The sequence below is a fragment of the Neofelis nebulosa genome, chromosome 6 (assembly GCF_028018385.1).
Source record: "Neofelis nebulosa isolate mNeoNeb1 chromosome 6, mNeoNeb1.pri, whole genome shotgun sequence".
NCBI lineage: Eukaryota > Metazoa > Chordata > Mammalia > Carnivora > Felidae > Neofelis > Neofelis nebulosa.
The window spans coordinates 121,745,014-121,767,254 of NC_080787.1; the positions used below are offsets into that span (position 1 = coordinate 121,745,014).

The window sequence follows — 22,241 nt, forward strand, 5'->3', positions numbered from 1 at the left end:
GCTTCCTGGGTGGCTCAGGTGCTTGAGCATTTGATTCTTGGTTTCAGCTCAGGTCATGATCCCAGGGTCATGGGATCGAGCCCCCATCAGACTCTGTGCTGGGCAGAGAAACTGCTTGGGATTCTCTCTGTTTCTCTCTCTCCCTTTGCCCCTCCCCCATGCTTGCACTCCTGTCTCTGTACACTCTCTCTCAAAAAAAAAAATGTTTTTAAATCTTCTTATGGGGAAAATCCTTCTTATGGATTTGGCATACTATTGATGAAGACAGAGAACATACTTAGGCAGAGGTTAAAGAAAAGTGAGCGGAGAAAGAAAAATGTGTCAAATATTAAAGAACAGTATACCAGTTGGTCTTTTATAAAAGAGTCTAGCTTTGGTAATTGTATGGCTCCTTAACGACAGTTACAGCTGTATAACAGTCAAATCTCATTAGTCTGGAATTCAGCAAGTAGGAGAAATAAAATCAATTTTCAGCACTGGTGTGAATAATCCAGTGTATCATTTTCTCTGCACTATAACAAAGAGCCTAATAGGCCCTTCCTTCTTCAGCCAGGAAACCTTTGAATAAGACAAGTTGATAGAAGAATCAAATTATTCTGTTGTTTACTCTCCCCTCCTATTGGCAAAGCATGATCGTTATTCATCGATCTTTCTTTTTCTACTCATAGCACCTGATGCTATACTTATAAGAGCAGACAGAGCTAAATGTTTGTCATGAAGACAATCCAAATCCTTTCCTGTTGGCTGTGAAATGTTTTGGGCTTTGAAGGTGTTATTAAGCTCATCAAATATATGCAGTGAAGATGGTTTTTACCTCGAAAGAAACACAACTTTCTCTAAAGCAAATAAATATGGGAATAAGACAAATATTTTCAGGGTGAGGGACCAGGAGAAAAAGGGAGAATGAGAACTAAAAGAGGAGAAAGAAAGGAAGAATATCGTGTTATGCAAAAGTGAAAGTTATCAGGATGTAAACACCTGTTTTTATCAATCTTTCTAATTCACTTTACTCATATAAATGGTTGTCATGAATTTCCAAATACAACCGGATACAAGTAAAGGAAAACTCAGAAGGCACTCAGGTAATGTGGGGTAGCCTTATAAGCACTTTTAATCTGCTTACTCTTTGGGGGAAAGCGTTTTTCTGAAGCCAGAATATAAAATGTGTCACCAGACAACATAGAGTTTTCAATACTATTCCCAATTCTGTTCCTAGTGGCCTGTCTGATCTTTAGTTCTTATTGATCTCTGTTTTCACAAGTATAATTGAGCTTTTGTGACATCCTTGAACCCGCCTCCCTGACTCCCCTCTTGTCTCAGCTCCCAGTCATCCCCAGTGAGGCTGCCAGAGTCTTCTTTCCGTAACACATACCTGATCATGCTGCTACCATGATCAAAACATCTGCTGCCTCTTAAAATAGATAGGATATAATCTAGCTCCTGAGCAGGCCTAACAAGCACTTGATAATCTAATCTAACACAACCAATCTTTCCATCCACCTTCATCTCTTACTCCTGCCCTTGTCCCACACTGTGTCTTCTTAGTTCCCTACGCACACCACCCTCTTGCTTTCATGGGGGCCATTCCCACTGCCTGGATCCCCTCCTTTCCCCCTCTCCCACATCTCCATTACAACATCACAGCCACCTGATGCTCAAATTCCTTTCAAGCCCTGGATTTCCTCAGGGATGCTTTCTCCAAGCTTCCAGTCCAGTATAACCCCTTGTTCCAAAATGCAGGTTTATTATTATTCCGGCAAGGCCAACAGATTGGGAGATGATTGCCATTGAAAAGATAGTTTGTCCAACAAACCATAAGAGAACAAACTGAGGATTGATGGGGGGGGGGGGAGGCGGGGAAGTGAGGGGAGGAGAAAATGGGTGATGGGCATTGAGGCAGGCACTTGTTGGGATGAGCACTGGGCATTGTATGTAAGCGATGAATCATGGGAATCTACTCCCGAAGCCAAGAGCACACTGTATACTCTGTATGTTAGCTAACTTGACAATGAATTATATTGACAGAAAGAAAGAAAGAAAGAAAGAAAGAAAGAAAGAAAGAAGAAAGAAAGAAAGAAAGAAGAAAAAGAAAACATAGTTTGTTATTCACAGTTCCCAAGGGAAGGAGACAGGCAGTGCCACACAAGGGCCACATGGGGAAGCACCATGGTCAGTCTGGGGGCAGGGGGAGTAAGGAGAAAATGTGGGCAAAAGCCTCTATTGTGGTTTCTGCAGGAAAGGCAAGGCAAAGCAAGGCAAACCAGTTTAGGATTGGTTAGTTTGAATAATTTCAGCAGGCTCCTGGGTGCAGGGGCTGTCTTTGTCTGGTGTTTGGCCCTGGTCCAGTGATTAGGGCAGAGGAAAACCAGCCTCAAGTGTGATTGCCCAGTAGAGGAAGTGGTCAGGTGAGGTGTGCGGATTCTGCATCAGCTAGTTTGCTTGTGAAAAGTATGCTCCCTGGTGGGCAAGCTGTTTACTGTCTCTAGGAATTGGTTAGCTCTGGGAAGTGCCGTCTTCCCAAGGTCAGCAAGGGCTCAAGATGTCAAAGCATCAGAATTACAGAAAATAAAAAGGCTTGATTAATACACCTGTCCCTTGTGTAGCTTGTGTGATACTTTTATAACATTTTGTATTCAAATTGTTCCTCAAGAACAGAGAGCTCACCTCTGGAATTCGACTACACAAAGGTCTAAAATTAAAGAAGCAAAAAAAAAAAAGACAAGAAAAGAAAAAAAAAAATGAAGGCAGACCATACTGACAAAGAACCAGAGATGAGTATTTTAAATAATCTCCTAATGTTGAATTTCCCAGAGTTTTCAAGATCACAAAATTTAAACTTTGCACTGGGAATATTTACATATGAGGTCTACACAGTCGGCCTTTGGAGGTCCAGTGCAGATCTGAGCAGCTCCTGCCTGATCCCAAGACCCAAATAAGCACTCCCAAAGTTGTGAGTGCCTTTGGGCCCAGAAACAGGCCCTTCTATCACCTGTATGAGCTGAGCAGCACCTTATATTTATTCTATTTCTTTAATACAGATTAAACAGATCATGACAGCAAATAATATCATTCCCTTACATTGTCCATTCATTCCCACAAATGAATATCTGTTAGCCTATGCTTGGTTTTAACAAGAATAATAAACCAAGAGACAGGGTGTGATGGATACTCTAATTTTTCTGTGAAGATATTTCCCCTTTAAGAAACCTAAAGGGGAAAATATGCAAAGTAGTTACAGAATACATCTTTCTTAATGTCCCTGATTGTTGCCCATTCACTAGAGAGCCCTAGAGAGCAGTGTGTGCCTCTGAGAAGGCCCAGATTGGAGAGCAGTGTACAAAAAGGAGGTCTGAGGACTTGGGGAAACAGCAGGTTACGGATACATGATGTTAACCAGATATAAGGAAGGATGGGGCCAAACAGATCAAGAAAATCCGCTAGGGAAGAGTAAACAGAATCAGGAGAGTAGATGGAAGAAAAGAAACACATGCACTAATGATTGAGGTCACTCATTTAAGACCAACTTTCATTCACTATGATTTGCAACTAGAAAACACAACAGGCACTAAGTGGAATTCATTACTGCCATCGACCGAAATCTATAACAAAAACAGCCAACTCACCCTTTTGGCCAAGTACAACATCCCCCTCTTTGCGTCAAACAGAACTACTTGGGATTGTTTTAAGTGAGACAATATATGTGAAAACATCTAACATACTGAAGAGCGAATGAGGCTATTCAATAAAGGTTAGTGTTCCATTTCCTTCCCTGCATGCAATTTGAGAAGGGCACCAAAGTCATCAAGTTCATGGTCAATGGACAAGTGACACACTTTCAAATTTCATGGCTGGTGAGAAATGTAAGATTTCAGAGGAATTCGTTCACAAAGGGACTCCATGTGTGATCCTTTTCTACTCTGACTCTGGCATTTTCTGGCATTGACCTTGGCTCTTCCTGACAGCTGACAGCTTCTGCCTTTCTCTTTGCGGCCAGAGGCTAGTGGGTGCATGTTCATCCACGTGGCAAATGTGGTGTCTCCTTTGTGTCTGAGTCAACCAAACCATGCCACTGATGGAAGACATCAAACAAAGATTTTTAATGTCCTGGCTCCTATCCCCTCACCCCTGCCTTACTATGTGGGTCATGGGAGGGAAACTTCATTTACCTGATTTTCTACCTTTGAGCTTTTTTTCCATAGGAGCAATCACGCAAATGAGATCGAGATGACCCTAGTGAATCCTGTTTAATTTCTCTCTCCGACGTAATTTCACAATTAGTACTCATGTGTCTTATACTCAGCAGAGGATATTAAATCTGTTTTTACCTCCTGGAAATATGCCAATTGTGCAGAAACAAACAGGTGTCCTAAAAGTAAAGGGGTCATCACAGCCACTGTGCCAGATTGTACAAATTGTACCCTATAGGAGGAGTCCTGACTCGGGAGGTGAGTGGGGTTACAATCTAGCCCTTGTTCAGCCAAGCCACCATGCCCAGAAGAGGTACATTTTCCTAATTTATGCAAAAGCACCATATCAGAGTAACTCTTCTCATGTCAACATAATAGAAAGGGAGACTTGAGTAAACATACGAAATTGGTGTTACATCGCCAAAGAGATATTACTAATAATAGTATCAATTAACATTTGCATTTTCTTCCACATTATCCCTATGGAAATTCGTTTTCCATCTAGTTTATTTATTGCTTAATTTGAAAATAATACTCTAACCTAATAAAGATTTCTGGATTTAAAAGCCGAAATGGTATAAATAGCAAAATTCATCAGAATCAAACAATTTTATTTCTGAAGTATAAATGCCTAAAGGTAGAAAGGCAGTACCAAATTCTTCTCCCTAAAGGGAAAAATTAATTAAGTGTGAAAAAAAGATCAGAGACCTGAAATGAGTTCAAGCAAGCCCCACTATAAATAATGTAATACAAAATATGGGGTAATGTAATACGAACTTCCTCTCCCACCCAACTGACTTAGGGAGAATCTGAAAACATAACAGAATAGACTGTCAACAGAACAGAAAATATTTTTTGGCCACAGAACACTTTCCAACACTAAACTCCAGAATGGCCTACCCATATATACTAAAGCGCAAAATGCACTACTTGGTAACGGGAAGAAAACATTAAAGAAACCAGCTCCTACCCTCCAGGGATTAAAATCTTAAGTAGAAACAGACTTAAAACTCTAATGTTGCTGTCATCGAGGTATACATGGTGGGAAGGAAAAAGGAGGGGTCAGAAAAGGGTTCGGTGACATTTGAGCTGGGATTTGAAGATGAGAGAGCCTAAATGAGAATTAAATTCTAAAGCTCAATGGCCTGCCAGTCAAAGCACACTCATGAAAGGATGGCATTTGTGTGGCACGCTGGAGTAAACTGAGGATGCTGACTCCTACTGGAGCCAGGGCTCTGGCTAAGACTGGCTGTCCCCGGGGATAAAGAGATCTGTAACCCAGTACATCTGTGAGCCATTTTGGCCACACCAGGCTGCCATGGAACACACATTGGCAAGTTCTGTGGAGTGTCGAGAGTAAATTGGTAATTCTCAACCTCTGCAACACATTATAATCACCTAAGAGCTTTTAAAAGAATATAGATGCCACTCCAATCAGAATTTCCAGGGAAATAGCCTACACATGGGTGTGTTTTAGGAGCTCTCAAATAAGCCTAATAGGAGATTAGTTGAAACCACTGGTCAAAACTTCCCCTCTCGTACCAAAGCAAAACTGGGTGACTCACACAGCAAATTTCATCAACATCAACATCATCAACATCATCAACATCATCATCATCATCATCATCATCAACAACCAGCAGATAACTGAATATTGAATAGTATCTATTTCTAACCATGAAGAAGTCACAGAATCCAGAATTACTATTCTCTTATAAAACAACTAGAAAACTCAATAAAACATACATACAGGCACCAGGCAGTAGAGGACTGTGATCATTAATAGTAGGGCGAAAAATAAGGTGATTCCTATCATAAATCAGGGTTTTTGACAATCTCTAGACTGTAGGGCGGAAAGGGGGAATATAAACAGCCTGAGAATCTTGCTGAGTTTAGGATTCAGAGACTGGAAACTGGGGAGGACAAGGCAGCTAGAATTTGTAGGGCAGAGTCCCCAACAGGAGGAAGCTAAGTAGAAAAATAATTCCAAAAACCTGCGTAGGGATCCCTTGAGTCTCTTGCCACATACAAATCTGTGCATGAAAGATTGAAACCCTCAGAAACTAGGCAGAATAGCTTCCAAATAGAGAACAATTGCCACTCTTATTCAACGCTGTACTAACTAAACGCTCTAAACAGTGCAATTAGGCAAGAGAAAGAAGTAACAAGCATGCAGATTGGAAAGGAAGAAATAAAACTTTATGTATACATGACACATGAAAACCCCTAAAGGATTTACCCCAAAATAAAAGCCCTTAAAATTTATAAACAAGCTTAGAAATGTCTCAAAATATAGAATCAATACACAAAAATTAATTGTATTTCTATATACTAGCAACAAACAATTCGAAATGAAAAAAAATTAAATTCCATTTATGATAGCATCCCAAACATAAAATACTTAGAAGTAAATGAAACAAAATATGTGCAAACCTGTACTCTGAAAACTACGGAAAACTACGGAAGATTCCTGAGAGACATTACAAAGGCCTAAATGAATGGAAACATAGACCGTATTTATGAATTGGAAGATTCGATGCTATTAAGATTTGCACTTTCTCCACATTGATTCATAGATTCAACACAATCCCAATCAAAATCCTAACAGGTTTTTTTTTGTAAATCTGATTTTAAAGTTATTTGGAAAAGAAAAGGATTTTAAATAACCAAACAATTCAAAGTTGGATGATATACGCTTTCTGATTTCAAAACCTACTATAAAGCTACAGTAATCAAGGGATGCCTGGGTGGTTCAGTCGGTTGAGCATCCGTGGAGACTTCCGCCGGAGTCATGCTCTCAAGTTTGGTGAGTTCCAGCCCTGCAGCAGGCATTGCCCTCAGCGCTGAGCTTGTAGGATCCTTCGTCCCGCCCCAGGCCTGCTCTCTGACCCTCCTCCGCTTGCGCAAGCGCGCTAGATCTCTCTCAACTACAAACATCAAAAAAAAAAATTTTTTTAAAGCTACAGTAATCAAGAGAATGTCATATTGGCAGAAGGAAAGACCCTACAAATCAATGCAACATAATAGAGAATTCAGAAATAGACCCACACATAGATAGCCAATTGATTTTCGATAAAAATTAAAATACCAATTTAATTCAATAGGGAAAAGAAAGTCTTTTGAAGAAATGTTGCTGGAGGAGGAGCGCCTGGGTGGCTAAGTAGATCATGATCTCACAGTGTGATGGTTGGATTCGTGAGCCCCCCCATTCCAGTTCTGTGCTGACAGCTCAGAGCCTGGAGCTTGCTTGGATCCTGTGTGTGTGTGTGTCTCTCTCTCTGCCCCTCCCCTGCTTGCACTCCATTTCTCTCTCTCTCTCTCTCTCTAAAATAAACATTCAAAAAAACATGTTGCTGGGGGAAGACAATGAACCTTGACCCTTACTTCAAGCAATACAATAATTTAACTCAAAATGGATCACAGACCTGAATGTAATATTTAAAACTATTAACTTCTAGGAGAATATCTTCATGATCTTGGAGTAGGCAAAGATTTCTTCGATTAAACACAAAAGGCATGAACCATAAAAGAAAAAAATTTGATCACCTCATCAAATTTTAAAACTTAAGCTCCTTGAAAGACATTTTTAAAAATGTTTTATTTATTTTTGAAAGAGAGAGAGAGAGAGAGAGAGCATTAGCAGGGTGAGAGGCAGAAAGAGAGGGAGACACAGAATCTGAAGTAGGCTCCAGGCTCTGAGCTGTAAGCACAGAGCGGGATGTGGGGCTGGAACTCACAGACCTTGAGATCATGACCTGCACTGGAGTCAGGCGCTTAATGGACTGAGCTGCCCAGATGCCCTGAAAGACATTTTTGAGAAAGTGAAAAGAAGATTAAATTTTCTCTTACGGATTGGGAGAAAATACTTACAATATGAATATCTCACAAAGAACTTAGATCAAAATTTTATTAATCAGTTAGAACTCAGTAAGAAGGCAGTGCAATTTTTTAATTTTGGTTTTGTTTGTTTTTGAGAGAGAGAGAGAGAGATTGAGCTCACAAGGGTGCAAGCAGGGGAGGGGCAGAGGGAGAGGGAGAGAGGGAATCTTAAGCAGGCTCCATGCCCAACTTAGTGGAGCCCAACTCAGTGTGGAGCCCAACTCAGGGCTCAATCTCACAACCGTGGGGTTATGACCTGAGCCAAAATCAAAAGTCGAATGCTTATCCTACTGAGCCACCCAGCTACCCCAATATAATTTTTTTTTAAAAAGCAAAAAAAAAAAACAAACAAACAAACTTGAACACTTTACAAAAGAAGCTATATGAATGAGCAGTACACACATGAAAAGATGTCCAACAGCATTAGTCATCAGGTGTATTCATCATGCCTTTTTATTCTACATTTTTGATGTTTTAATATTTTGGGTCCTTGCTGACCCTTGTGGCAGTCATCTCTTGATCTGTTGACCTTGCCATACCTAGATAATAATAAAACCTTTATTTTAAAACACAGGGAAATTCAAATTAGATGCTCAGTGAACTACCACTACATGCCTACTGACATGGATAAAAATTTTAAAAGATGACAATACCAAGTGTTGGTGAGGATATGGAACAACTGGAATCCTCCTTAGCCATTGCTGGTAAGATTGTGAAATGGTACAATCATTTTGGAAGGTTTCTTATAAAGTTAAACATACATAGGGGCGCCTGGGTGGCTCAGTCAGTTGGCATCTGACTTCAGCTCAGGTCATGATCTCACAGTTGGTGGGTTCAATCCCGTCATCAGGCTCTGTGCTGATAGCTCAGAGCCTGGCTCCTGCTTCAAATTCTGTGTCTCCTTCTCACTCTCTGCCCCTCCCCCGCCCATGTGCGAGCCCACGTGCTCTCTCTCTCTCTCTCTCTCTGTCTCTCAAAAATAAATAAATGTTAAAAATGTTTTTTAAAAAAGTTAAACATACATTTACTATAAGACCCAGCAATTGTATTCCTAAGTTTCTACTCAAGAGAAATTAAAATAAATGTCCACACAAAGACTTACACATAAATGAATTCATAACAGCCAACAGCTGGAAATCAAATGTCCATTATCCACAGATGAATGGATAAACAAATCTATATCTATAATGATATGGAAGGATACGGTGTGAAATAGTACTCAACAATAAAAAGTAATTCATTACCAAAAAATGCAAAGGCATGGGTGAATTATGCTAAACAAAGAAGTTGGATGCAAAAGGGTACACACCATAAGCTTCTGTTTCTATGAAACTCAGGAAAAAAATCAATTTAATCTACACTGACAGGAAGAACATCAGAGGTTTCCTGGCGCTGAGGGTGGGAAGAATTGACTGGGAGGGGCACAAGGACAATTTGGGGGCTAGTAGGAATATTCTGTGTCTTGATTGTGGTGGGGATTATAGGAGTATATCAATATGTCAAAACACATTGAAATATAAACTTATATGGGTAGAATTTATTATATGTAAACTATACCTCAATGAAGTTGATTCTTTAAAAACAGTATCCTTGAAATTGAATCAATTTTATGTCTGTCCTATTCATTATTCTTTTATCCATAATGAGGTAATATGTCTGATTATTCTGAAAATATTATGAAAAGAAAAAATATATATTTGGAGGCAATTACTGAGACCAAATGGTTTCCTGTTCTTCTAGGAGTTAAGACAATATTAACAATATTGCTTTATATGTCTATAAAGAGCCTTATCTCTGTGTACTTTGTATTATTATGTATCTATAAACTACCACGCTGTAACAGTAGCTGTACTTTACAAATCTCTTTTTTACAAAGCTTAACTGTTAACTCTGATATATAGACTCTGTTATCTGTGCCCCTTCTCCCACCTCCTTAGCCAGTTCTGAAATTAGGAGGCTTTTGCCTTTCAACACCAACACAAAAACTGTGTGCCAGTTCAGGAATCCGCTGTCTGGACAGCTATCTACCCTGCATTCCCCAAAAGGAGGACTTGGAACGCTAAGCAGCTGGATGGATGCCCATGTCCCCATCTCTGCTTCTTTTTAGGGGCAGTGGGGGAAGATAAAATAGGACGGCCAGATGGCTACAACTCATTACTGCCTGGCAGCATTCAGGGTGAAATGAGAGTAAATTAATCAGCATTCAGGAGAAATGAATGGCAGGGGGCAATGTGTATGGATGCTATTTTAGCGCAAGTCAAATTAAACCTGTAGAACTGACAAGGTGCATTAATCTCCCTGTTGCCTCCGGTAGCCGTGCAAATGAGCTCCTAGTTTCCTTATACAAACAGCTGTTATTTTCCTGTTACTACCTTGGCAGAAAATTCTAGTAATGTCCTGGTAGCTTATGTGTAGTGATTAATACAGACTGGTGCATTATACTCACTCTGCTAATGAAAGAACTTAGCCTATATTGCAGCAACACATTTTTAAAGTGTAGCGCTCTGACAGAAAGCAGGGCTGGGCAAAAGCAACAGATTTGTCAGTCATCTGAAAACACTCGGGTTTAAATGACACTGTGGATGATGTACTGTTTGCATACTGCAGAAGTCATAAGGACTTTTTTCTAAAGGGAAATGGAAATAAAATTATGTGTTTTTTTTAAATAAAGAGAATTCTGACTCCTATTTCAAGGGTCAGCTATAAATCTGTGTAATGGCATTATGTTAAATTATCTTCTCTGTGACATAGATTTTGGAATAATACTATATAGCAGGAAAAGGTTGACTCCCAATTAAAGAAGAAAACCACAATCATACAATCAATTGATGACATCTGGGTAAATTTCATGTCTGCTAAAAGCTCCTCTCTGACATATCGAGGGTCTGTGGCATCACTCAATCCCCGCCCCCCACCCGCCACCCTACCCCCTGCCCTTTCATACTGAATACAGCCATCTTTGGTAATGCCCCTCTGGTGAGAGCCCATTAAGTCAGAAGTGCCTTCCAGAGCCTCCATATGGCCAGAAAGACCAATGAGAAGGGGTCATTATCATTTTTAAATTATGGCAAGAAGTGGAAATCAGAGAATTTAGAAATCACAAAGTGGTCTGCAAGGCTGTCTGGTACTTGTCTCAGGCTTTTCTCTTCTGGAACATTTCTATTCTTATCCAGCAGCAGATTCAGATTTTGTAGGTCTGAAGCTTTATACTTGGGGGGGGGGGGGTTCCTATTTCAGAGAAAAAAATACAAAGTTGCCAACACAAAATTCTGTATGACAGTGAATACCCACATAAACAGAAAAGAAATAACAAGTTACAAATTTTAAAAGCTAACTTATGGGGCACCTGGGTGGCTCAGTCGGTTAAGCGTCCGACTTTGGCTCAGGTCATGATCTCATGGTCCATGAGTTCAAGCCCCGCGTCAGGCTCTGTGCTGCACATAAGTTCCAGCTCAGAGCCTGGAACCTGCTTCAGATTCTGTGTCTCCCTCTCTCTCTCTGACCCTCCCCTGTTCATGCTCTGTCTCTCTGTCTCAAATATAAATAAAAATTAAAAAAAATAAAATAAAAGCTAACTTTTTTTTTTTTTTTTTACATTCTTGGGCTTCTGTCAATCTTTCAGTTTTTGATTTTTGATTTTGGCCTCCACTAGGAAGTTTCCTTCTTATCATATTTGAATTTTGGTATAATCAATAATTTAAAAAAATAAAAAAACCTAATCTGAAATTAATGCATTCCAAGAGGAATTAAATGTTTTTAATTGTCATTATATTATATTGTTCTATATAACCATATAATCAAATTTCTCTTACATACCTTGAACTTTCTTTTTTTTTTAATTTTTTTTTCAACGTTTTTTATTTATTTGGGACAGAGAGAGACAGAGCATGAACGGGGGAGGGGCAGAGAGAGAGGGAGACACAGAATCAGAAACAGGCTCCAGGCTCCGAGCCATCAGCCCAGAGCCTGACGCAGGGCTCGAACTCACGGACCGCGAGATCGTGACGCTTAACCGACTGCGCCACCCAGGCGCCCCCCTTGAACTTTCATAAATACATACACTTTGTTATCAGAACACAGGTTTCTTCAGGTGCATGCTCTGCCAGGTGGCAGTTCTGTGTGCTCTTTTGTCCAGAACTGCCACACTTAGTCAAGATAAGATCCACCATACACACTAAAACATAACCAAGTACTTGGGAATCTGTGAAATCGCACAAAGACACAATTACTGTTTGTGGTGCCATTGCTAACCATTGTCAACCTCAGACGCAGTTCTCACAAATTCTGTCTTACCCAATTAACTCCAGAATGTGTGTTTAGAGTTGCGTATACACCGTAGGAGAGAACTTTCGTTTTGACTGAGCACAAATGAGAATCAAATCGTCCCCTTCGAATTTTACACGTGTGACATTTGGAAGAGTTTTCCAGAGTCGCTCTGGCTCGTATATTTCAAACCTTATTTCTCCTCCAGTTCCCATATACTTCTGAAGTTGAGTACATAGGACATGTTGAGGTATGACCTTTTGCCCCTGAACCTTTAGGTCACATACTAAGAGTTACTACACAGTGGGTGGTAGTATTCCCGAAGCCTTTTTTCACACACAACTAAATACGACTTAACTATGTACAGAAACGACTGCAAACCACATAAACATTCCACTATTGCAATTAGATGTGTCCCTGACTCATCTTCCCCTAGACCTCTCCCAAATATGTCCATGGCTGCTCCAACACTACCCAACACAAGCAACATGACAGAAAGGGAGTTGAGGTGGAAAGACACAGTCTTAATCAATTGCAGTTAATATATTTCTTTTGTAAACTTTACAAACACTATGCGTGGGGCACCTTATTGGCTCAGTCAGTTGAACCTCCAACTCTTGATTTTGGCTCAGGTCATGACCTCACGGTTTGTGGGTTCAAACCCTGGGTGGGACTCTGCATTGATGGCCCAGAGCCTGGGTGAGATTCTCTCTCTCTCCCTCTCTCTCTGCCCCGCCCCTGCTCATTCCTGCATGCTCGCTCTCTCATTTTCTCCCAAAAATAAATACACTAAAAAAAATTCAAACACTATGCCCATGTATGTATATTTTCAGTATTCTTCCCTGGGTCTGGAAGCGCCTATGCAAATGAGGGGTACTGGCATTTAAACTTTACTAACTTAAATCAGCATAAATCAGTCTCTGTTCTGATCTCTTATTTCAAAAACATATTGATTGATCAAAGCATAATGGGTGAAGGCGGTGGGGGTGGGAGGACTCAATCAGCAGGACTTCCACCTCTGATATTCTAAATTTTTCCAGCAACAAAAACTTTTTGGTGTGTCAAAATACCCTCGTGTCCTTGGCACATGGGAGGGCACGTATTCACTTTTATACTAATCCCAGAGAGCCACCTGCCCCTGTCACAGCTTATTGTTTATGCGCAGAAACATCTAATTTCTATGGCCACCCTAGCTAGGATTGGATTACAAAGAATCTGTGTTCAGGTGGGCATGTTCTAATGATCGTTTTCCAGTGAGAAAAATAAGCTTGCAAAGTGGAATGAGCTGCCAATTGGAAATTTTCATGAATGAGACAAGGTTGATGCTTCTTGAATTGTTCGGGCCAGTTCATGCTAGTGCAATTTACAAAAACAAAAGCAAACAAAAACAAAAATAAAACCAAAAAACACCCATCATCATAATTTCTCAGAAGAATTTGTTCCTTATCCACTGTTCTCTACCTAAGAGTCTCAAACATGTATGTTGATACTTAGGGATAAACTTCATGTTCAGAGCAGTAGGATAAATCTCCCTACCCAGTAGCCTATACTCAAAAGCATGGTCTGGAGACCTTAATCCCCTGAGAATCTCCTGGCAAAAGGACTTGATGGTCTAAGTTTGGAAGAGACTCACACAGTATTCCTCTCGGAATACCAAATTAAAACCTCTACAAAATCTTGCAATAAAGAAACCTATTTACCCCAGTATTCTCTATATTTAACCATTTTCCAAGCAATGTTTAATAAATTGCGGTAGAATTTTAGAGATTCGACTATGGGCACATCTTCTTGGCCTATTGTCATTGTTGTCAAGTTTCTAGATCAATATTTCTCAAAAGTGTGTTTTCTATCGCTTGGCCTCTTTCTCAGTGTGCTCTAGCCGCAATAGGCCTCCTTACATACCTTCAATCACCCCAGAAACATTTCCATTTCAGAAATTTAGTACCTCCTATCCCCTCTGCTTAGAACTCTATTCCTCCAACTGTGCACATGATTCCTTCTTTCACTTCATTCAGCACAAAAGTCAAGCTTTTCAGAGAAACTTCTGAATTGTGTCCCCTCCCAAAATTCATGTTGAAGCCCTAATCCCCAATGTGACTAGGGCCTTTAGGGAGGTACTTAAGGTATCATTGGTCATAAGGGTGGGACTCAAATCCAATACAACTGGTACACTTTTAAGAAGAGGAGGAGACACCAGGAGCATCCGTGCACAGAGAAGAGGCCAAGTGAGGACACAGCAAGAAGGCAGTCATCTCTATAAGCCAAGGAGAAGGGTCTCAGCAGAAACCAACTCTACCCACATCTTTATCTTGGACTTCCAGCCTCCAGAACTCTGAGAAATACATGTCTGTTGTTTAAGCCACCCAGTCTGGGGTATTTTGTTATGGCAGCCTTAGCAGGCCAATACAACTTCCCTGTCCACCCCGCTTAAAATGAGCACTTCCTATTATTTTCCCGTCCTGCTTTAGTCTTTGCAGAGCACTTATCACTACTTAACATTGCATATGTGTATCTATCTCTAGGAGGTTGAGAAGCAGAAGAATAGAGTACTGTGGATAAGTGTTCGGGCTCTGGGTTCAAATCCTAGCTCTGCCATTTTCTAGTGGTGTAATCCTTGATGAGTTATACAAACTCCAGGAGCTTTTCTGTCTGTAGAATGGTGAAATGAAAAGTGGTACTTATTTCATAGGCATTGATGTAAGATCATAATGAGATGTAACACATGAAATGCTTAGACTATTACCCAGAATAATATATGCATTTGATAAATGTTACCTACAATTGCTTATCGACAACTTACTCCACTGGAATGTAAGTTCTATATAGACAGGGACTTTACCTTATCCACAGATATGTACATAGTCCCCAAATCAGTGCCTGCAGGGCACGTGTTAACGCCTCAATAAATATTTGTTACCTGCAAGTATGAATAAATAAGAGCTGGTGGACCTTTTCTCAAAGTTTACAAAGAATTTAAATTCTTTATGTCTCTTCTGTGATCATCCTTTTTTATGGAATGAGCACCCTATAATGCATTACTGTTACATGGTTTCAGAGCACTGGTTTTCGTGTTGACTTTAGTATTTGTGCCATGTAATAGGACTTAGTTATGGGCCAAGCTAGGAGGGGCAGTTAATATGGGGCAGAAGCATATAGGCTTTTTCCTACTCAAAAGAGCTGTCAGTTCTACATTTACATTGTGGGCGAGGCTTCACTTTAGCAAAATGTCATGCACATGATGAAATCAAAGAACTTTATTTGATAGTCACTAGTTGTGTTTGTACTTAAGTTTTGGCATTGGTTTCGTAGCTGTACATAATTTGGTATCCCAGCTATCAGTCAATGGCACTTTGGCACCTTCCACTGATGGACTTCAGAACTTTCATTGTCCTATGGCATGTCATTGGAATGAGTCATTCCTTATGGCTCAGTCAGACTAACATAGAATCCAAATCAGAGGCCTGGTGGGTTTGGTATTATCTATCATAGGTCACAATTACCTAAGGTAAGCTTTTGCCGATGTCATTAGAATGAGTCATTCTTTATGGCTCAGGCAGACTAATGCAGAATCCAAATCAGAAACATGGTGGGTTTGGTATTACCTTCAATAAGTCACATTTATCTGAGGAAGACTTTTGCCCAGCTGTCACCAAGAATATAATAGGTGGTAAATGAGTAGTTCCCTAGTAATTTTATTCCAAATCTCAACATCTGCAATCACTTGTTTCTTAAATAACCATGTAAATCAGCAATGGGAACATTCACTATTATGGAAATCAACAGGAGAGTGTAATCCCCAATGCATTATGTCCCTCAGTTTTCACAGATGTATATTTTCCAATGGTATTAATGATTTTTCCTATGACATGGTAAGGAGCCAGGTAAAGAATTTGCTGTCGTTTGGGTCGGAAATTGCACGCTGCCCGTGGAATCCCACCCTGAATTCTGGTAAATCAAGTTGATTACCAGTGTTTCCAACATCCCCAGCCTTTATAACTAAAAGTTCCCAGTTCTAAAGGATGTTTTAATTAATTCTAATATTTAGTCTTCCAGAAGTTCCCAGTGGTGTGACATTTTTCATAATTGAAGAAAACCTTTAATACTAGCAATAATCCCAAATCAAAACCTAAAAAGCAATACTCTGCAATAGCATGAAAAATATGAAATACTTACACATAAATCTGACTGAAAATGTTTAAGACTCACACACTGAAAACTATAAAACATTGTTGTGAAAAGTTAAAGAAGACACAAATAGAGTGGAAACACATGTCATGTTCATGGGTCAGAAGACTCAATATTGTTAAAATATCAATTCTCTCTTCATATTGATTCTCTCCTCATTTACACATGCAATACAATCTCCGTCAAAACCCCAGCAGGGCTTTTTATCGAAATTGGCAAGGTGATCCTAAAATTCGTATGGAAATGAAAATGACCTGTATTACTCAAACCAACTTTGAAGAAGAACAAAGTTGGAGGGCTAATAGTTCCTGATTTCAAGACTTATTTTAAAGCTACAGTAATTGGGATGTCTGGGTGGCTCCGTTGGTTAAGTGCCCGACTTCGGCTCAGGTCATGATCTCCCGGTTCGTGAGTTTGAGCCCTGCGTCAGGCTCTGTGCTGATGCCTCGGAGCCTGGAGCCTGCTTCAGATTCTGTGTCTCCCTCTCTCTCTGCCCCTCCCCTGCTCATGCTCTGTCTCTGTCTCTAAAAAACAAATAAATGTTAAAAAAAAAATTAAAACCTCTATGTTTTCCAAGACATTGGTAACTGAACGAAAAGACAAAGCTAGAATGGGGGGAAAAAATCCTTCCAAATCATATGTGTGATAATTGACTTATATCTAGAATATATGAAGAAGTCTCAACACTCAATAAAAAAACAAATAATCCAATTTTTTTTAACATGCAAAAGTGTTGAACAGACACTTCAAATAAGATACATAGAATGGCAAATAGGCACATGAAAAGATGTTCAACATCTTTAGGGAAATGTATATTAAAACTGCAGTGAGATACCACTACATATCATTAGAATGGCCAAAATTTAAAACAAACAAACAAACAAACAAAAACAAACAAACTAACCATACCAAGTGTCAGTGAGTATGTGAAGAAACTAAAATTCTTTTTTTTTCAATTTTTTTAATGTTTATTTATTTTTGAGAGAGAGAGAGAGACAAAGAGACAGAGAGACAGAGCATAAGCAGGGGAAGGGCATAAAAAGAGGGAGATACAGAATCCGAAACAGGCTCCAGGCTCTGAGCTGTCAGCACAGAGCCAACTCAAGCCTCGAGCCCGCCTACCGCAAGATCATGACCTCAGCTGAAGACTGATGCTCAACTGACTGAGCCACCCAGGTGCCCCAAAACTAAAATTCTTATTACACTGCTGGTGGAGATATAAATGGTATAACTTACTTTGGAAAACAGCTTGAAAATGTCTTAAGAAGTTAAACATACACTTACCATATGATCCAGCCATTCGGTTCCTGGGTGTCTACCCAAGAGAAATGAGAGCACATGTCCACATAAAGAATTATTGGAGGAGGGGTGCTTGCGTGGCTTCATCAGTTAAGCATCTGACTTAGCTCAGGTCATGATCTCACAGTTGGTGGGGTAGAGCCCTGCATCCAGCTCTGTGCTGACGGCTTAGAGCCTGGAACCTGCTTCGGATTCTATGTCTCCTGCTCTCTGCCGTTCCCCTGTTCGTGCTCTGTCTCTCTCTCTCTGCCTCTCTCAAAAATAAATAAACATTAAAAAAAAAGAATTGTGCAGGAATGTTGATAGCAGCTTTATTTGTAGTAGTCTACGATGGAAAACAATCCAAATGGCCACCAAAAGGTAAATGGGTAAAAGGTGGATCTCCACACAATGCAATGGTGTTCAGCAACACAAAGCAATATTGATACACACAACAATATGGATCAATTCCAAAATAATTACACCAAGTGAAAGAAGCTAGAAAAAAAGAAGACATACTGTGCAATGCCATGTGTATAAAATTCTAAAAATGCAGACTAACGTAGAGTAACAGATAACAGATCAGTGGTTGACTAAGAATTGGGGGAGCAGGAGGGGTGGGAGCAGAGATAGGAAAGGAACACAAGAAAACTTTTGGGGTGAATGGGTTCATCATTTGATCATGACAATGAGCTCGCAGACATAGACACACACAGGTCAAAACCTATCGAGCTGTGCAGTGTATTGTGTGAATTATATCCCAAAAGAGGCTTTTTAAGAAAAAAGTAAAGCTTTACGTCCGCTTCACAGATTGCACTTTCTTGGACATTTCCATGTGGATCAGAATTAGCTCAGAGCCAGTAACTGACACCACTGCTCACCCTCTCCTTCTTGGAAGTTTCGTTTGCTACCATTTCCTAACACTGCATCCTGTGGGCTCCTCTCTCACCCCACAGAGCCTTTTGGTTTTCTTCCCTGGTTCTCACCCTGCCTCCCATGTCTTAAGTCAGAGAGTTCTTTTTTTTTAACATAAGAAACAGAGAGAGACAGCATGTGAGCGGGGTAGGAGCAGAGAGAGAGGGAGGCACAGAATCTGAAGCAGGCTCCAGGCTCAAACGATCAGCACAGAGCCCGACGCAGGGCTAGAACCCAAGAACTGTGAGATCATGACCTGAGCTGAAGTCAGATGCTTAACCCACAGAGCCACCTGGGGGCCCCTAAGTGAGGGCATTCTTTAGGGGCTGCAACTGGTGTCTCTTTTATCCTCATGTACACTCCTTCCTGAGCGCTCTCTCCATCCACTCACCCGCAGCCACCATCTACACTACAGAGGACTTGTCCTCTCTCTTGATCTCCAGATTTCCACAAGTTTCCCCTTGAAACTCTCTGCATTACCACCAATTTAATGAGTGCCAAACTATAAATGTTCCCCCATCCAAATGTGCTGCCCGACCTGTGTTCAGGTCTCACTTTATAGCCCTGCCATCTCCCCAGCCACCCAAGCCTGGCATAGCACAGTGGATGAGAGCAGCGGTTCAGGATCACAGTCCTGAATCTGTCACTCACTAAATATGTGTCTTGGGAAAGTTATTTAACCTCTCTGTGCCTCATTTCTTCGTTTGTCAAATGAGTCTTCCTCATATGGTCACTCCGAGGATTAAATAAGATACACGTAGAGTGGTTATGAGGTGCTTGATACATAGTAAGTGCAAAGTGATTGGTAGCATCATGGGTGACATTTACTCTATCTACTTATTCACCAAGGACTATTCATGGGGTCCTTCCAGCCCCTTGTCTTCCTCTTTCCCTTCCCTTTGCCACCCCCGTTTCAGACTCATTATATACTGACACCATGTTGAAACAGCCTACTTGGATCTTTCTCATTGGTCCACTTTTTTCAAGGGCTACCTAAGTGAACCCAGGTCAACTCATGTGCGTCCATGATCAAAGACCTTTCATTGGTCCCCTTTGTCCAAACAGCATAGTCCTTGGAAGCACGTTCAAGAGTCTATGCCTTGATGCCCGCCCCCCACTTCTCCACCTTCGTATCTCTGTTCTGAACCCCATATCATTTGGCTACTCTCATTTCTTCCCTGTCCTCCATAAACCCTGCTGTGCCCCCACCTTCACGTATTTGTTTAAGGAGGCCATTCCACAGCTCTCCATCCCCAGGTTCAGCTCAAATACTATCTTTTTCATGAACTCGACCCAATTCCCTAACTGGAATTAATCAGTCTCTCTTCAATGCTTCCATTGCACTTTATATGTCAACCCGGGAGCTTATATTAATATCATTTATATTTTTGCCTGTTACTCTTACTTACCTTCTCTAGGCATTCAGCGAGGGCTTGAATGTTGAATGGAACAAAACGGAAAGAAAGAACATGACAACAGCTGCCTAACATCTCCCTGGTAATGTCACCTGCTCATGAAGCTTCTTTGTAGACTGACACTTTACAAATTAGCATCCTGTTCAAGCTGAAAGAGCACCAGAGAGCCATCTCATTGGAAAGCACTCAAGAGAAAAAACAGCAGCACCACTCAAGGGTTTGTGGAGGGGGGAGAAGAGAAGCAAATAAAGTACGACAGATGCTGACTTAATCTTGGCTATTCTAAAGGACTCTTCCTGCAATTAAGATGTCTCTCTTCTGAGAGGAAGCTGTTTATTGTTCACTGCTTAGGAATGCCAGCCAAGCATCCCAGAGATGCTCCCTATTCTTATTATTTTATAAATTAGGGTGCCGAGTTTATAGGAGGATTAAGGCTGTGCGTGGCCATGAAGAACCCCTGGTGAAGGAATTCAAGAGGCACTCACAGCAGCATGTGCTTGATAGACTCTGCCAGCCACTCACCACGGCAGCTGCCAAATGGGGACGGGGACAGGGCCAGAGCATGAGAAGAGACGTGAGCCCAAGAAGGTGGCTCGTCAATTTCCCCTCCCAATTTCCCAAATTCTCCAGGGGATTCTCTCATTATGGAAATGATTCTTTCTATTGCCTTTAGTTTAGTAGACCAGTGTCTTTCCAGTGGCAACTCAACTTAGTCAACAAGTCAGTGTCAACATAATTTTTTGCCCTTTCTTTCCCCAGAATCTTTGTACTTACCACTCAAACCACAACATTATCATTCAGGGGCCACCTTCTCCTGCTAATGGTGGGCCACAGAAATGTGTTAAGTGGAAGATAATTAGTAATACAAACTACTAATGCAGGAGGCAAAAGCTGATGCATTGAGGGACGAAGGAAAAGGGGCCATAATAGCATCTATCCCATCACTATCGCTCGGGGTCATTACCTCTTTCTGCGTCTGTTTCCACTCCGAGAAGGCAGGCGCCATGATTTACTATTCTTTGTACGTCCAGCGTCTAGCCAAGAGGTTGGGTTCCAGTAGAATTAAATATTTATTGAATAAATAAATACACCAAATGCACCTCCCAGAAAGTATTCAGAGCAGGACATACTAGGAAGAGTTTTTACCCATGGAAAGAATAGCGTTCCCCCTTCCTTGATATCAGTTGTATCAACTCCGCGTGAAGGAAAATTCACTTTTTCCAGACACAGGTTCATAGGCACATGGACGTGGCTGCGAAGCAACTTTCAACTCTGAAATTTAGAAAATGCAGGACAACTTCTTCCCATGTCTGGGCACATGTAAGTAGAAGATACGTAACAATGAGATTTGCTTGGAGTCAGGTATTATTCACTCCAGATAAACTGAATACAAAGATATCTAGGCCTCCTGGCGATATTCCCCACCCCGCCAGATAAACGCTCCTCTCCGTAACGCTTCGGAAGAATCACGTTTCAATTCCTCCACACATGGTAGCTGAGTTACAGAGTAACCCGCTAGCAAGCCTCTCGGCGTCCCCGGGGCTGTTGAAATAGAGCAAAGTCCACAAAACTTCCACTGAGACTTGCTGAGCAAAGGCCGGAGCCCCAGAAGCAAACAAATACAGACTCTGAGCAAAGCTGCTGTCATCCCGAGTGCGGCCCGCTGGCCCCTCGGGGGGCCGGGTGCTTGGCAATGAGCCCCGTGCTGTCAGCGTTCCCGAGGGAGCTCCCCGGCTGGCTCCTGTTCGCTGGGGTCTTCCTGCCTGTGACTTTGCTGCTCCTCCTCCTCATCGCCTACTTCAGGACCAAACTGATGGAGGGTAAGTGGGAAGCCACACAGGGCAGGGGCTCGAAGGCCTTTCCCAGGACTCAGCTGCACAGGCCAGCGCACGGTCCATGTTTCCGGGGGGCCTCGGGAGATACCTGGCTGTGACTTACAGGCACTTCTCACCAAGTGCTCTGTCACCACTCGTTCACTGGTGGACGGGCAATCTGACCCTTTCTGCAGTGTGGACGGCCCGCCGTGGGGACCCCTAACTATAGCCTCTCACGGAGAGCCCAACTATGAATCAGCAATTCCTACATGTGACTCTCTCTCTCTCTCTCTCTCTCAGGGAAA

At 41.3% G+C, this 22,241-nt stretch overlaps 1 protein-coding gene across 1 annotated transcript in view; it reads left to right on the top strand.

The window, feature by feature from the left end:
- The window catches only part of SMLR1 (small leucine rich protein 1), a 125,328-nt gene that overhangs the window by 87,338 nt on the left and 15,749 nt on the right, over positions 1 to 22,241 (top strand). The window contains 2 exon segments of the mRNA XM_058736170.1: positions 21,704 to 21,778; positions 21,781 to 21,942. Coding sequence (XP_058592153.1) covers positions 21,704 to 21,778; positions 21,781 to 21,942 — 237 coding nt within the window.